The 16,937-nt window shown below is 45.3% G+C and overlaps 1 protein-coding gene across 10 annotated transcripts in view; it reads right to left on the bottom strand.

Annotated features, from left to right (window-relative positions):
* Nucleotides 1-2,230: 2,230 nt before the first annotated feature.
* LOC131920236 (STAM-binding protein-like) overlaps nucleotides 2,231-16,937 on the bottom strand; it is a 43,327-nt gene continuing 28,620 nt past the window's right edge. For all 10 annotated transcript variants that reach the window (XM_059274606.1, XM_059274586.1, XM_059274580.1 and 7 more), the window contains 9 exons: nucleotides 16,598-16,806; nucleotides 14,066-14,138; nucleotides 13,720-13,809; nucleotides 12,995-13,286; nucleotides 10,537-10,661; nucleotides 9,657-9,794; nucleotides 6,522-6,634; nucleotides 5,288-5,387; nucleotides 2,231-3,181 (listed from right to left, as the gene is read on the bottom strand). In XM_059274606.1, coding sequence (XP_059130589.1) covers nucleotides 3,125-3,181; nucleotides 5,288-5,387; nucleotides 6,522-6,634; nucleotides 9,657-9,794; nucleotides 10,537-10,661; nucleotides 12,995-13,286; nucleotides 13,720-13,809; nucleotides 14,066-14,138; nucleotides 16,598-16,806 — 1,197 coding nt within the window. In that variant the 3' untranslated portion in view covers nucleotides 2,231-3,124. The remainder of the gene's footprint in view (nucleotides 3,182-5,287; nucleotides 5,388-6,521; nucleotides 6,635-9,656; nucleotides 9,795-10,536; nucleotides 10,662-12,994; nucleotides 13,287-13,719; nucleotides 13,810-14,065; nucleotides 14,139-16,597; nucleotides 16,807-16,937) is intronic.

Here is a 16,937-nt window from a genome sequence, read left to right on the forward strand (position 1 = left end):
CTATTCATTTTGTTGTATGTGTTTCTGCCTTGACGTCTGCCCATCTCCTTGTGGTTCGTTCTTGTCCTTATCCACACACTTGGTTCAGACAGAGCTGACAGATTCAGGAAGTCTCTCTCTCTTGTCCAGATGGGAGCTCTCTTGTCCAAATTGGAAGTCCGGGGCAGGATGGGAACTCTTGTTCAGAAGGGATGTCCGGGGGAGGATGGGTGCTCTCCTCTCTCTCTCTCTCTCTCTCTCTCTCTCTCTCTCTCTCTCTCCTCCAGATGGGAAATCCGGGGCAAGATGGGAGCTGGGGGCCAGCCTCTAAGTCTCAAGAAGAGGCTTGGGGCTCGGGCAGATGGGCGTGGGGTCAGGGCGTGGAGACTGCAGGGTCTGCCAGGGGTCTTGGAGAAGGGGATCCTTCCCGGTGGGGCTAGAAGGGAACTTGCCCGGTGACCACAACCTGGGGCCAAGTGGGACAGATCTTCCCGAGTGGCTGGTGCCCAGGGATGGGGTTGGGGGCAAGTTAGGGGACTCACCTGTGCTTCAGAAGGGAAGTCCAGGGCAAGATGGGAGCTGGGAGCTGGGGGCCGGCCTCTAAGTCTCAGGAAGAGGCTTGGGGCTCAGGCGGATGGGGGTGGGGGCAGGGCGTGGAGACTGCAGGGTCTGCCAGGGGTCTTGGAGAAGGGGATCCTTCCCGGTGGGGCTAGAAGGGAACCTGCCCTGTGACCAGAACCTGGGGCCAAGTTGGGCAGGTCTTCCCCGGAGTGGCTGGTGCCCAGGGATGGGGTCGGGGGCAAGTTAGGGCACTCACCTGTGCTTCAGAAGGGAAGTCTGGGGCAAGATGGGAGCTGGGGGCCGGCCTCTAAGTCTCAGGAAGAGGCTTGGGGCTCAGGCAGATGGGCGTGGGGGCAGGGCGTGGAGACTGCAGGGTCTGCCAGGGGTCTTGGAGAAGGGGATCCTTCCCGGTGGGGCTAGAAGGGAACCTGCCCTGTGACCAGAACCTGGGGCCAAGTTGGGCAGGTCTTCCCCGGAGTGGCTGGTGCCCAGGGATGGGGTCGGGGGCAAGCTAGGGCACTCACCTGTGCTTCAGAAGGGAAGTCCGGGGCAAGATGGGAGCTGGGGGCCGGCCTCTAAGTCTCAGGAAGAGGCTTGGGGCTCAGGCAGATGGGCGTGGGGGCAGGGCGTGGAGACTGCAGGGTCTGCCAGGGGTCTTGGAGAAGGGGATCCTTCCCGGTGGGGCTAGAAGGGAACCTGCCCAGTGCCCAGAACCTGGGGCCAAGTTGGGCAGGTCTTCCCGGGAGTGGCTGGTGCCCAGGGATGGGGTCGGGGGCAAGTTAGGGGACTCACCTGTGCTTCAGAAGGGAAGTCCGGGGCAAGATGGGAGCTGGGGGCCGGCCTCTAAGTCTCAGGAAGAGGTTTGGGGCTCAGGCGGATGGGCGTGGGGGCAGGGCGTGGAGACTGCAGGGTCTGCCAGGGGTCTTAGAGAAGGGGATCCTTCCCGGTGGGACTAGAAGGGAACCTGCCCTGTGACCAGAACCTGGGGCCAAGTTGGGCAGGTCTTCCCGGGAGTGGCTGGTGCCCAGGGATGGGGTCGGGGGCAAGCTAGGGCACTCACCTGTGCTTCAGAAGGGAAGTCCCGATTCATACTTCTTTAGGGGGAAGGAGGAGTCATTTTTCTTTAGGGGTGTAGAAAATGGGAAGTTGCCCATGATTCAATAGAACCCCACAAGCATGCACATGCAAGAAACCCTGATTAAACTCAGTGGGCTGTTCAAAATAGAAAACAGGGCAGGCAACTTGGCTTCATACAACAAGACCCTTGACACCAAGCCTGACAAGTTTAGAATAGGGGTTTCAGATGGGGTTGGAGGAGCGTGGGTGAGGGAGGTGAGGACTAAGTATGACCAAGATCAATTATAGACATACAGAACAATGTCAGATGCTTAAAATTTAAAACCACAGCAATGAAATGTTTAATCCCAACCCTTGAGAAGCAGAAGTAGGTGAGTTTTTGTAAGTTCCAGGTCAGCCTGGACTATAAAGTGAATTTCAGACTAGACATTGCTTCACACTGAGATCCAGTCACAATAAATAAGAAAGACAGAAAAATGAAAAAGGAAATAAAGGAGAAACAGGCAACTAGGACAAGGTTGCCCACCAGTACCTACTAATCCTATTAGCTGGCAATCACACCTCTCACTTAACATGGTTATGTGACTCCTGATCAGAAGGAAGACTCAAGAGCTTGACACGAAACTCAACTTTAATTACAGAACTAAATAGAATTTTTAAGAAACTACAAATCTGTTTCAAAACACACTTATATAAAGAAAATACAAGTTTCTGTGAAATTTATGGGAAATTTCTAGACAGGGCCAATGTGAGCAGAGAGTGTGCGCCCGAGCACAGTTCATGTGAGCTGCTTTGGCCAGACTGTCACTGGCAGTGAATTTGTCCCAGCATCCCTTGCGCAGGACAGCATTTTTATTTGCAGTTTGCTGTAAGCATTAGCCTCAATGGTGAGTTCATCACAGCTAGGGAACTTTACATACTTCAAAACAAGCTTTTTAGGTAAGTAGACTTCTCTCTCTTGGCCAAACATCCTTTAGAGTTGTGTTGTAGCCAGAGTGGTCACTCAGGAGGACTGTCTTCAGGACAGTGAGCGTTGGCATTACAACCTGTCCTCTAGGCTCCCTGAGGCAGGTGAGGCAAGCCAGCAAGTGCGTGCATTGGGCCCTTACTCCTATACTGGATCCTGGCCAGAAAATATCATCTAAAACTAATAACAAGTAAACTATATAATAAAATCAATTTCTAGTCATTATGAATGACTGATATACTATTCTAATTCATTAATAGAGCACACATCAGTGTCTTCCTCTGGGCTCTGTGAATGAGTACAGTGTGCCATTCATACACACCAGTGAACATACATGACAAAGATGTAACATACATGAAACAGATGTAACATACACAACATAGATTGAACACATATACATATACACATACACCATCCTACATTCACTCACATATAAACAAAATACACACGCACAATACACACACACACATACACACACACACACACACACACACACACACACACACACGCTCCCACTGATGTAGGTGTGTGGGATTTAACTCATCGCAAATCTGTGACAGTCACCAGGCTGTTTTGGATGGTGACGTGACTGCAGTCCTGCAATTGGAGAAAAGGAAATGTGGTTAAGGCATGGACAACTCCTGTTTTGAAACAGCTTATACCTTTTATATTATACCAAAAGAGAGCTTCATGTGACCCAGGCTAGAACACGTAACCTAGGTATGCCAGAGGGATCCTGAAATTACTCTCTTGCCACTAGCTCCAAAGTGCTGGATTATAGGCAAACACCACCATGGAAGATTTCAGTAGTTCTGGGAAATGAGTCCAGGGCCTGGTGCTTGAAACAGGAGCACTCTCCCAACTGAGCCACATCCCAAGCAATAAGCCTCTGATTGGAGAAGCTCACTGAAGTTACATAGTTCTCATCCTAGCACTGAAATCCTGATGTCAATAGAAGCAATGTCAAAAGATCTGGCACCCAACACTCCTACCAAGTTCTCCACATGGTCGGATTCAGTGTCTCCCCGTGTATCTTTGCATCTATTTTCCAGAGTCACTTGTGAAACATTCCTTTATTAAAAGGGACCAGGAAGTTCAGTGCAGTATTGGAATCATGATGTCAATCAGATGGTAAAGGGGACCTAATAGTCCTTGAGGAGATACTCACACTTGGCATACAAAGTCATAAGGATTTACCAATCTGAAAGCCTGGCTATGTAGCCTCAGCTGGCCTCAAACTTGTGATCTCCAGCGGCAGCTGTCTAAGTGCTGGCGCTACAGGTGTGCTTCACCATGGTCGGGTTTGGAGGAGGTCTTGCCAATTGGGAACTTGAGAACTGGTGTTTTAGACTTTTTTTTTACTTGTGCAACATCTTTCAAAATTCTAGCACCTAATCATTTTGTATTCCAAGATAGAGCTATCTATTTTTTAACAGATCTTTTTTAGAAAGATCTTCCCCACATTCAACTGAAAACCTGGTTTGATCCATGAGACTAGAAAACAGGGACTGGAGTATATGGTACAGTGTTTAACAACACCCACTGCTCTTGCAGGGAAGTGGGCAGTGAGCAATGGCTTGACTCCAGATCTAGGGCATCTGCCAACTTCTTCTAACCACACAGGCACTAAACTCATGTGAAAATCCAAATAGAAAGAGAATTAAAGTCAAAACAGGGTCTACTTTTAAAAGACTACACAATGAAGTTAAAGAAATAAAAATAATGAAATAAAAGTATATATATATATATATACTTTTTAAAGAAAGCTGAAGTTTCCTTAGGTCTTATTTTACTGTTAGGATCAGGAGTATGATGCAAACTATATATAAATACACACACGCGTTCAGTATAATACATAGAAAACACATACAGAGTTCTACCACTTGGAATTAGCACTCTGATCTCAGTATCTTAGCCTTCCTTCAATCTCTGTGCTGTATCCCTCAATCTTATATATTTTATAGGACTGGGTTCTGGTCTTTTCACTATGTTGTTGCATTCCTTCTGAATCAAAGTGGATGAAAAAGTCCAGGTTAATGTGAAGTAAAGTGCCAGAATCTCATTGATCTGAGGCTGATCTGAGGCCCTGAGGCCTGATCACACTAAGTGTGTTGTTATCACAGATACAAACTGGGAGAAAAAAACCACCTCCCTAGGCAGGTGAGCACAAAACTTCAGAATGAAATATGCTTAATTTATCTATCTTACATGGCTTTTTCTTTGGCATTCTGATCACCCTCTGAAACCTAGTAACTGACATTGATGAAGAACAAATGAATAAGTAATAAGCCTTGAATAAGCTAATGGATTCCATACTTTGTGGGTTATTTCTTTTCCCCATGTTACTGGGGATGGAATCCAAGGTATCAAGCATGCTGAGGACACACTCTGCCCCTAAGTCCACCCCAGTCCCTCTTCCTTTATCCTCTCAGCAGCCTGTAAAGTACATAGTATTAGTATCCCCAGTTATCAGGAAAAATGGTCCAGATGGCCAGCACCCTCAAAGACAGTAAATGACCAGGTTGCAAATATAAGAAACTGATATCCACAGCCCACTGCTTCCTAGATACATGGTTATTATGGATTTCTAGGAAGGTGGGTGATGAGGTTGATCTTCCATGAGGATCAAAAAGATGTTCAATCATATCAGCTCTATGTCCTGGCTGGGAATATGGCCTTGATTTCTTGTACACAGATACATACACAGAAGAGAGCTGAGTCCTGATTATGAGAATGAAATCCTCTCTGGGGACAGAATTCTATTACTTTTAATCCATAAGATGTTAGTGTAAAAATTCCGACTCTGAAATGAGAAAAAGTAAAATTACAGTCGAGCAGATATCCCCCGTCTCTTTCTTCTCTCTCCTCTCCATCTTTCCTCTTGTCCCCCTTCTTTTCCTTTCTTTTCCTCCTCTTCCTCCTCCCCTTTCTCTTCACCTTTCTACCCTTCTCCCCTCCTCTCTTCCTGTCTCTCCTCTTCTCTGCACAACTCTTCCTCCATCATAGACCATGTGGAACTCCTTCTCCTATTCCTAGTCATCATTGTCATTGTACTGTTAGACCTTGTCTTCTTTGTCATAGTCTCAACCACCCTCCCTCCCCCTCTCTTTCTTCTCCTCCTCATCCTTTTCTTGTCCTCCTCCTCCTTCCTCCCCTTCTTTTTACCCCTGTACGTGTACCGCCCTCTCTGTCTCACTCTCTCTGGATCCCTTTCTTGGCCTAATGATGCAAAGGAACTCAACAGTAGAAATGAGAAGGAAGAAGATTCAAACAAAAAGTTAGGTCTGTTAGGGCAATAATTTTGAGTAGCAAGTTGGGGGTGTGCTGAAACCAGGGTCCAATAGCCCCTGTGAGACAATATCCAGTGTACAAAAATTTATTACAAAACAAAACAAGATGATTCATTGCTTTCTCAACATTAGCTCTGCCGAGAAACTCAGATTAACATGACATTGGGAATGATAAGAGATGACACTCGTATGCAGTGTCCAGTGTGGAATTTCTTTAACCTCTGGCTCTTGAAGTCACTTCTTGAAGATGGAGCCCAGCAATGGTGTCAGGACGTCTTTTTTTTTTTTTTTTTTTTTTTTTTTTTTTTTTTTTTTTTTTTTTTTTTTTTTTTTTTTGGTTTTTCGAGACAGGGTTTCTCTGTGTAGCTTTGCGCCTCTCCTGGAACTCACTTGGTAGCCCAGGCTGGCCTCGAACTCACAGAGATCTGCCTGGCTCTGCCTCCCGAGTGCTGGGATTAAAGGCGTGCGCCACCACCGCCCGGCTCAGCACGTCTTTTAAGAGCAGCTGGTTTTAATTAGAATATGCACCTTAAAGGGAGGCTTTCATAGCAATCACTTAAGACACTCTGGATATTCATTTTCACAGTGTTCTGAGCCATGGAGCATTTTGCTCTTGTACCATCCAGACCTGAATCCTACATACTCACTGTTTATACTTGGGTGCACACACCACTGCAATGGATTCTGGGAGCATCTTCTGGTAACAAAAATGAGTGTGTAAATCCACACTCGACAAGAAGGCTGTCTGGGTTGGATGGGTCTGAGAAGACAAAAGAAGCCAAGAATTCCCAGTGAGCCCCATGCCTGATCCACAAAGGAAAGCAGTCCCGAGGAGCTTCAACAACTGGTTCCCACCATGAATCCCGAAATCACGCCAGGAAAACACTCTGGTCTACTAGGTGGAGAAGGAAGAAGGAATTATCTCTTTTGTCTTCCTGATCCATAAAGGTCCTAAGCTGGTCATTCACTGAGGACAAGATCCCTTTATTCATCCAAGCCTAGTTATACTGACTGCCTAAAGAGTAACCAAGTTTTGTCCTTCAGCATCTAACTTACCTCTGCTTCCCTCCTGCTAACAGCAGACTCTGATTCCATCTCCCTCAGAGTTCCCATGACTACTTCAAACATCAGTTCAACAGACTCTCAGGGTCTTCAGCTCCAAGCCTTCAAACCTGCCTCTGAGACCTCCCTATGTGATTTCTCCCTGTTAAGAGGAGACCCTTCTGCCCTTCGGGTGTGGTGCTGTAAACACTACTGCCACATTATCTTACCCCTCTTTCCTTCCCTTCCCTTCCCTCCTTCACTTGCTCACCAGGTGTAAACACACATCAAACAACTGCATGCCAGAATGGGGAGGAACCTTGCAGATGTTAAGCCAAGAAAGCCAGATGTGAAAGTCATGTATCTATCCATTGCATTTCAGGACATAAGCAAATATGAAGTACTGATAGCAGGGAGGGGGCACACTTAGGAGATTAACTCTATAGAGATCAAAGTAGAGACAGTTAGAGCAAGAGGGGGATCAGTCTCAGAGGAAGGAATTTGGAAAGATGGACCAGGCTCTCAGCAAATTCCTCTTTCCTCAAGGAGTCATTAAACTCTGCTGTTCATATATGTACACTACAAGTAAGCTATATTTTAAAATATCAAGCACTTGTAAAACTAAAAGTCAAAGAAAAAACTAAAGTGAAGGAAACAAAAAATAACTAGACAAAATCATGATGAAACCATTTCCCAATTCTTGTACATGTCCGTACTCTGTTAACCCAACTCTACAAAAAGCAGCCTCATCTCTCTCCCTTTCGCTTAGAATCTTGGCCTAGATAGATGTGATCCTCAATATGGCAGTCCTGACAAGCTCCACAATAGCAGTAATTTCATCAGATGACTTTGTTTTCAAGCCACGGTCTGCCTGTGTAGCACAGGTTGGTGCCAAAGTCACCATCCAGCAGGCCCACCTTCCTGAAGGCTAGGCTTCCAGGACTGTGCCGTACACCAAGCTTTCCATGGCTTCTTTAAACCTTGCAGTCTCTACCAACCAAGGCGTAAAAGTCATTAGCCACCATGCTCAATGAGCTGATCCTCTTCTGTTGGAGCCTGTCCCTGGGTCACATACTGAACTCATTCCCCCACTGTCCCTGCTGTGCATCTTCTGTGAACCCCATAACCATTTCTCCTGCAGCCTGTGTCTCTGTCATCCCCCACTGTGTTCCCGCTCTCCTCATTAGATCTCCTCCTCAGCTGTCAGCCAATCACTTCTCTTGCTGTCAACACTCCTTATTTACCAGGTTTTCTGGACCACCTCCATTCAGAAGCCACACAGATTCCTCTCCTACCTTCACTGGGCTTCCCCAAACCTCCATCCAACTGCCAGCAAAGGCTCCATAGATGTGATATCTCACAAGTGCCTTAAATTCCACAAGGTAGGACTGAACCCCACTTCCAAAGTCCATCTTCCTCTAGATGCCCTACTCATGCTTATGATAACTACCATCCCCATGGGTCCCACTCCAAGCCTGCCCTGTCACAGACTGGACAACCTCTATTCCTCAGACCCTGGATCCCTGAAATCCCACATCCCTGTGCACATGGCCATCACCCTCTCATCTTCATTGGAAGTCACCAGCTCCCAAATGTTAACTGACCTCCCCACTGTTACCAGCCTTGCAATTCCTTCATTTTACCTTCTGTATCTGGCTTTGATCACATCATTGTTCTGCCCAGAACACCCAAAGAGTTCTCCCTTTACTCAAAAACAGGTCTGTTCTTTCTGCCCTCACCCGACAATGGAGAGCATGGCTCTGAAGGGTCATGTCAACACAAATCTGCCATCCTTTCCTAATATCAACCACAAATCCCAACGGACAAGACTGCTCACTGATGCAGGACCACTTCCCCAGGAAGCTCTCCTTGGGCTTCTTTGTAAGTCATTATAAGTCACCTCAAGTGGGACTCCTCTTTCCATGAAACCCACAGTGCCCTATATTTATCTCCTGAAAAGTAGAATGGACTCTGCCTCATCAAAACTGGTGCTCATTTTCTGTGTGATCTCCAGGCACAAAAGGACAAATTTCCATCTGCCGTGGTATATTATTGTTAGGCAAAGCAGTAAGAATTTATGTAACTGGAGCATAAAGATACAGGAAACTGCCTCACATATCAGCAATTCCCAAGCTGTGAGTACAAAAGTACTTGTGATCTCGCAAAACCTAGAAATAACCAACTGATTGTGGCTTACACCTGTCCCATTCTAAGAGAAACTGCATGTTCTGTGAGTTTGAAGCCATGAAAATGAGAGAATCATTCAGAAGAACTCTCTAGGGAAGGAACTCTATTTCCTTCAAGATCACCACAAGCCTGCACAGCATGGCCAACTACTTGAAAATCTTGCATGAAGGTGCTCTTTTGGTGTGCACAAAGCAAGTGCTTCTCCATAAAGACAAAATGCAATCATTAGAATGAATTATCTTGACGTTAAAATACGTCCAGTCATACAGCTTTTAGGGACATGGTCTCTACACCATGTTCTCATACATCCTAGGAAAGCTACCATTATTCATCTATTCACAAAGTATTGGAACTTTGAAGAATTACTTTGAATAAGAGATAAAATTAGTAGAGCTGGAAATACACCAGGAAACGTGCCTTTGACTCAACGCTGAAACACTAGTGACTGCATGTGCTCAGAGACAGATGATCTGGAATGGATTAACTTTGTGATGAGAAAGAAATAGGCAGTGTGTTTAGAAGAGGAGCTGCCACAGGGAGGTCAGTTTGCTTACATGAATCCAACCTAAGGTGAGAAGCCCCAGCTCTTCTTGAACAAAAAGGAGATCCTCCTCGTTCTCCATACAACAGTAATTAGACTTTCCCTTCTGCACAGGGATTATAACATGACTGATGTGGTATTCTTCCTTTTCCTGCCAAGAGAAAACAACTTGTTACAATTCCCTGGCACTGTCAACCCACTCTCTCATAACACAAGTAAGTGAAGCCCCCACCCCAGTGAATGACTCTCATCCTTCTCCCTCACCTCAGTGTTTCTCCACCTTAACTGCTCCAGTGCTTTGCTGGGAACTGTATGAAGGCACAGAGGATAAGATGAACCTGACATGTCCCTCCTAGCACATCCTGAGACTAGAGTCTTCCCTGCAGCAGGCAATAGGTCTGATTGAGGGTCTTGAAGTGTTTAATTTATATTCCAAGGCTTACCACAGAGTAGGTGGTCAGACCAGGCTACAAAAGGAACTGAGTCCTCCTCCTTTTAGAAGTAGTCAATGTGCCTGTCTCCATGTCTCATACCTGACATTCTGCCTGACAACCTGCCTGCTTTTACTTCAATGTCTCACTCTGTATGTGAGCCAGGTTTGAACTTGTAGGAAGCCTCCAGCCTCAGTTTGCCAATGACTGGGGTTACAGGCACTAGGCACCACTAGAGTGAAAATTTCTAACTATAGCACTGAAGCAAATTATTCAATTCAAGGGACTCTGAAAAGCAACCAATTGCAAAATCATCAAATTCAAGGTGGCCAGGCCTTGTCATCCATGGTTCCTTCTGTGGAGTGATAAGTATAGACACAGCCCCTGGATATGTTTTCTGGGAGTCATAGGAAGCCAAGGGGGAAGAAACAGTCTCAGAACAAGGAGTTTTCATATCTTTACCAGGGTACCACATAAGACTCCGCATGTTTCCACTCCTTTTTTTGTGTTGTTTTTGGCAGAAAGCAGGAACCTATCCCATAAGTCTTTTGGAAGGATCACAGGGCGGAGGCCTTTGGAGTTCGGAACTGCAATGGAAAAGAGAAAGAAATCTGAGGTTACAGGGCCTGGTGTCCCTGAGCAGAACTCAGTCTGGTAGCCTGGAGGAAAAACACAAAGTCATTGGTATTCTCTACAGCAGCCCCTCTCCCCATGATGGAACCACAAAATAGGCAGGGAGTTTTTTTCTCCAAGCTCTGGCCACAGCTGAGTGGTAACTGTGAGCATGGTCTTTACTGTCAGCTTAAGTGGATGGAACAACATATTTTTGGGTGTGACCATGAGTTGGTTGCAAAGAAATTTCTGTGTGGGTTCACAGACTCAGTGAGCAAAGGGCCCTCTCAACTCTGGTGGGTAACATGAAGACTAAACAGGACAAACAGGCAGAGAAAATATAAACTTCTGCTGAGTCCCTCCTGGGACAGACATGTCTTCTTTATCTGTGGTTCAGATCTCCAGGTCTGCTGGCCACTGGACTCTCAGGTCTGGACTTAGTTTTCCCTGGGTCCTCATGGGTTTTGAGACTGAGTTTCACAAAATTGGCTTCCATTGTCTGTACCTTTCAGACTTAGACTGAGCCAAACTACAAGTATTCCAGAACTTCCACTTGAGGAAAGCCTGTTGTGAGCATGCTCAGTCATGCAGACCATTTTCCCCAAGAGTTTTGAGGCCACAATAAACCCCACCAGATTTCAAGAGGTTGCAGTTGCATGAAAGCATACAAAGATTTTCTCAAGGTCATACTATCACATACTGTCCCTAATAGGGTATGTCGTAGGGATGGAGGAAACCCTTGAGACCCTGGAACTACAGGGTCACCCATGGCACACACCGCCTAGAGAAGTCGCAGCCTCAAATCCAAATGTGAGTGAAAATGGTGCACTTAGCTCAGCAAAGTTCCAAGGACAGATGGCTCCACTTAGCTGGAACCAGTCATCCCTTTCCTGATTATTCTCCAGTCCAATAGGTTCCTATTGAGCAGCTTACTCTTGCTTTTTCATTACATTACACAGATGTGTAGATTGCTGAGTGCACAGGCTCACAGCTGGGAAAGGCTAACTCTTACATCTGGAAATGTGTGGATTGCTTAGTGCACAGGCTCAATTCTGGCAAAGGCCAACTCTCTCACCTGTGCCTAACTGAGACAGAGTACTAAAAATTGGCTTATAGCTCCTCCTCACTCAAGAAGAGACTTTTGACTCTTGCAAGGCAAGACAAGAATCAACCAATACTTTAGAAACATCTGAAAAGTCAGCTTTGGTGATGCACACTTGGAATTTCAACATTTGCCTGCTGAGGTGGCAGGATCTCAAGTCAAGTCTATTCAGGCTGTAAAAGTAGTTGTTACAAATGAAACAAACAACATAAACCAAATGAGATGAGATACTTGAGAACTTTTTTTCAGAAATATGTGTATTTTCCCTTTAAAATCCTTTATGTATGAACTGTGAGTGTGTTTGCACATGTCCGTGATCTGTGTTTGTTTTTCAGAATGTCCATGCTGATGTGTGAGCAAGGATGCACAGGTGCTTCAGCATATCTGCAGATGTGAACTGACTGCCTGGAGTGCTGATCTTCCCTGGCCCCTTTGGTCCAACAGAATCTCTTCTGTGCTTCTGTGTCTGCCCAGCTAGCTGTGCTGTAAGAAACCAGGTCTTCTCCTGTCTCCCTGTCCCATCTCACCTGAAAAGAACCTTGAATGTAGAGGTGGCCAAACACACCCCACTGTCACGTGCTTTCTGGAGATTCCATCTCAGGTTTGGACACTGTCACTGCTAGCGCTTCACCCACAGAGTCAACATCTCTGGCCCTACTTGAGGATTTTTTGTGAGAGTCTACCAAATGCTGAAAACATAATCTCATGCACCTGAAATTCTGTTGCCCTCACATCTCTCCATTATGTCCTAAAATTATCTGAGAGTCCAAGTTTCATAAAGTAACCATTTCTTATGATGGAAAATGATTTAGTATTTTCTTAATGTGCTTCTTCAAATCTCTACAGAGCTCAGAAAAGATGAGGATCTGAACTCAAGCAAGTTTTGAGGAAACTTATCTGAGTAAACTAAGTTAAAGGTTATTTTGACAAGACAGTTAGATGGCAGGAAGGAACAAGACAACACTCATCACAGGAGGTTCTGTTACCACAGCAAAGTGGATCCGTGGAAGCAAACGGCTGAGGACATGGACAAGGGGAAGGGACGTTCTCTGTGTTGCTCAGTGCTCTAGACCTCGGACACCTGTGCACCAGTACCGCCTTACTTTACTGGAGAGCTGCAGTCTCAGTTTTGTGTGGCTGACCCAGATGCAATGGGAAACACTTATACACAAGTCATTTCCAAGTCATGGACCTGTGGTGACTCACCTGGGCTTTTCGCCACCTTAGTCTCCCCAGGAGTGTCTGCTGAAGGGGTGGGGGTTATCTCCTCGATGGCTTCCTGTGGGCCACACACCACTGTTTGTTTCACAGGTGTGCTTCCTCCTGAAGGCTCTTCAGACTTTGTAGATGTTGGTGTCAGGCTGGGGCCCACCTTTCCACGACTCATAAGTCTTTGTAGAAGAGAGTTGAATTTGGGGAAGTCTCGGGAGTTTCGTCTATGATATTTTCTATGCTTCCCGAACCCCTTGTTTTTTGCCTCTTCCTCTTTTCTTTTCATCTACAGAAAGAAAAACAGATTTAGGTTACATCTTCAAATCCCAGAAGAAAAAGCCTTACCAGCAAAAAAGATTTTCAAAGTATAGGTCTGTTTAGGTCTGACATCTCAGCTTAGGGCTCATGGAGCAGCAGTTCTATGGAGAACAGCCACCACCACCTTAGTCAGTTCCTGTATAGCCTTCTTCAGTAACAACCAAGTCTCAATATTCTCAGAGTCCTACTGCACTTTGTGTGTGTGTGTGTGTGTGTGTGTGTGTGTGTGTGTGTGTGTGTGTGTGTGTTGGTTCACCTGGATAAAGTGCATGTGTGTTCAATTGAGTGTGGAGCCTATCCATTGCATCACAGACTCACTGAAACAACAACACAACACAACCCCAGGACACAGGCTGAGCAGGTGACACACAATCCTCCTTCCTCCATGCTCACACACTGACCTTATCTAGGTAGCCTTCATACTCCTTAGTATGATTTCTTCGGAGTGTGAATTTAAGGCTCTCAAATTTTTCAAAAATGTTATTTATAGTCTGCAATACAAAACAGAAATGAAGAATTACAACAGTTCTAATGTCAGAAAAGAGAATAAGAAAACAAGTGGGGAGAGGCATCAGTATCTCATACATGACTTGAACCCCATTTCCTGCCATCCCTCTCCTCTGTACTGCTATGCTGAGGCAGCATCAGCTCCCATCATACCCAGGGTCCTGATCTGTTGCTTTTTTCTAAGTAGTTCACTGCTGTTCTGGAGATTTTAGATCAGTCACATAGACAATGAAGACTCACCTTGTTGATTTTGGATCTTATTCGAGCTGAAAGACACTTATTCGGGCCTTTTCTGAGTTTCTCCATAAAGAGTCTAAAGGAATAGAGCAGAGTGACTAAGATGGACAAAAAGTTACAAGTATCAAAATGAGGCCCTGAAGAAATTCAGGGTTTGAGAAGTTCATGGAGTGAGTAAAGGCACACCCTGAAATCCCACATCCCCTTATCCCCCAGTGCCTGGAGAGAGAAAAGTCTTCACTCTTCTATCTACTGGAACATTCAGCAAACATCAGCTATCAAGAAGTATAAAACAACCTCTGGAGGCATCACAATCCCTCACTTCAAGCTCTACTATACAGCTAAAATAATAAAAACAGCTTGATACTGTCATAAAAACATGTGGACCATGGAACTGAACTGAAGACCCTGACATTAATCCACACTCCTATGAACATATGATTTTCAATAAAGAAGCCAAAACAGTACAGTGGAAAAAAAGAAAGCATCTTCAACAAATCGTGCTGGCATAACTAGATGTCAACATGTAGAAGACTGCAAATAGATCCATATCTGTCAACGTGCACAAAACTTAAGTCCAAGTGGATCAAAGACCTCAACATATATCCAGTTACTCTGAACCTGAAAGAAGAAAGTAGGTAGTCTCAAACGCATTGGCACTGGAGATCACTTCCTAAATATAACACCAGTAGCACAGACACTGAGAGAAACAATTAATCAATGGGACCTCTTGAAACTGAGAAGCTTTTGTAGGGCAAAGGACATGGTCAACAAGACAAAACAACAGCCTACAGAATGGGAAAAGGTCTTCACCAACCCCACATCTGACAGAGGGCTGATATCCAGAACATATAAAGAACTCAAGAAATTAGATATCAAAATAACCAACAGTCCAATTAAAAAATGGGCTATAGAGCTAAACAGAGAATTCTCAATAGAAGAAGCTCAAATGGCTGAAAGACATTTAAGGAATTGCTCAACATTCTTAATCATCAGGGAAATGCAAATCAAAATGCCTCTGAGATATCCATCTTACACCCGTCAGAATGCTAAGATCAAAAACACTAAAGACAGCTTATGTTGGAGAGGATGTGGAGAAAAGGGAACACTCCTACACTGTTGGTGGGAATGCAAACTGGTACAGCCACTTTGGAAATCGTTATGGAGCTTTCTTTAAAATTGGCAATCAACCTCCCTCAAGACCCAGCTATAGCACTCCTGGGCATATACCCAAGGAATGCTCCATCATACCACAAGGACACATGCTCATCTATGTTCAAAGCAGCATGATTTGTAATAGCCAGAATGTGGAAACAACCTAGATGCCCTTCAACTGAAGAATGGATAAATAAAATGTGGTACATATACACAATGGAGTACTACTCAGAAGAGAAAAACAATGACATCATGAGACTTGCAGGCAAATGGATGGAACTAGAAAACATCATCCTGAGTGAGGTAACCCAGACTCAGAAAGACAAACCTGGTATGTACTCATAAGTGGATACTAGATGTAAAGCAAAGGATAACCAGACTGCAACTGACAACTCCAGGGAGGCTACCTAGTAAAGAGGACCCGAAGAAAGACACAGGGATCACCCAACGACAGAGAAATGGATGAGATCTACATGAGCAAACTGGGGATGGGGGGGGCGGTAATGGAGATCAAGGGTCAGGGGAAAGAGAGCTTAAGGGAGCAGGAGGTCCCAGCTGGATCAGAAACACAGTGGGAGAAGAAGGAAAAAGATACCATGATAAATAAAGACCCCGTGGGAATAGGAAGAAGCAGAGTGCTAGAGAGTTCCCAGAAATCCACAAAGATGCCTCCACTATAGACTACTGGAAATGGTCGAGAGAGTGCCTGAGCTGACCTACTCTGGTGATCTCAGGGCTAAATAGGACTGGTGAGACCTTTACCATCATTCCCTTCCTCAAACACACAATGTTCTTGTCATTAAGACTATAGGAGTCATTCCCTGGGGACAGCTCTGCAATCTTATTCTGCCTACCCAAGTATGGTGAACAGCTCAGGGACTGTGCTGAGCCACTCCAACACTAGGTGGTCCACAGCCCAGTCCTCTGGTGGCTGTGTAGCTACAGGAAAGGCTAACCTCTTTGCTATACCAATCAATAGGCTACAGGATGTAGAGAAGAGGAATCTGGCTCTGCCACACACAGCAATAAGCCTACGACTGGCTGCCTGGGTAGAGATAGAGCACTCAAAACACTCACCAGTGCAGACACATCCTGTTCATCTGTCAACTCTTTTGTCTAAAAGCTGGGCCCTGTGGACACAAGCTCAAGAACTCTCCTACTCATGAAGTCCCTTATATGGGATACCACCAACTTTGGTCCTCATGTCTTTGAACAGTAAGGAAAAGCATGTGTCAGATCTGCCAGAGAAATCTGTCATCTGATTAAAAGATGACTTTTTCAAGTTCCATATGGTCAGCAAGGGTAAGAAGCATGAAGAGGAGGATAGGATGAGTGAGGGATCAGTCATGGGAAAGGAGGTGGAAAACTGCAGGTTCTCACGTTGAAAATTTGTGATACATCACAAGTGCTTCCTCTGTGAGGCCTTGATTTAGCAGGACTTCTGCTTTTATCTGATAGATCTTCAGTTCAAGGTAAGATTTCCAGGGAATGTTATTATTGATGTAAATATTCTCCAGAGAGCTTAAAAGTTGGAACTGCTCTTGGGTCAGAAGAGTGGCATTGTTATGTCTGCGAATGGTGCTCCTGATCTAAGAAAAAGAGAAGATGGGGAACATCAAAATGCATCTCCTGCCATCCTGCCATTCTAGCGGTCTAGAACACACAAACATGCACACGCACACGTGCACACGCACACATACATCTCCCTAATGAAATTAGA

Source organism: Peromyscus eremicus, chromosome 1 (genome assembly GCF_949786415.1).
Source record: "Peromyscus eremicus chromosome 1, PerEre_H2_v1, whole genome shotgun sequence".
NCBI classification, from domain to species: Eukaryota; Metazoa; Chordata; class Mammalia; order Rodentia; family Cricetidae; genus Peromyscus; species Peromyscus eremicus.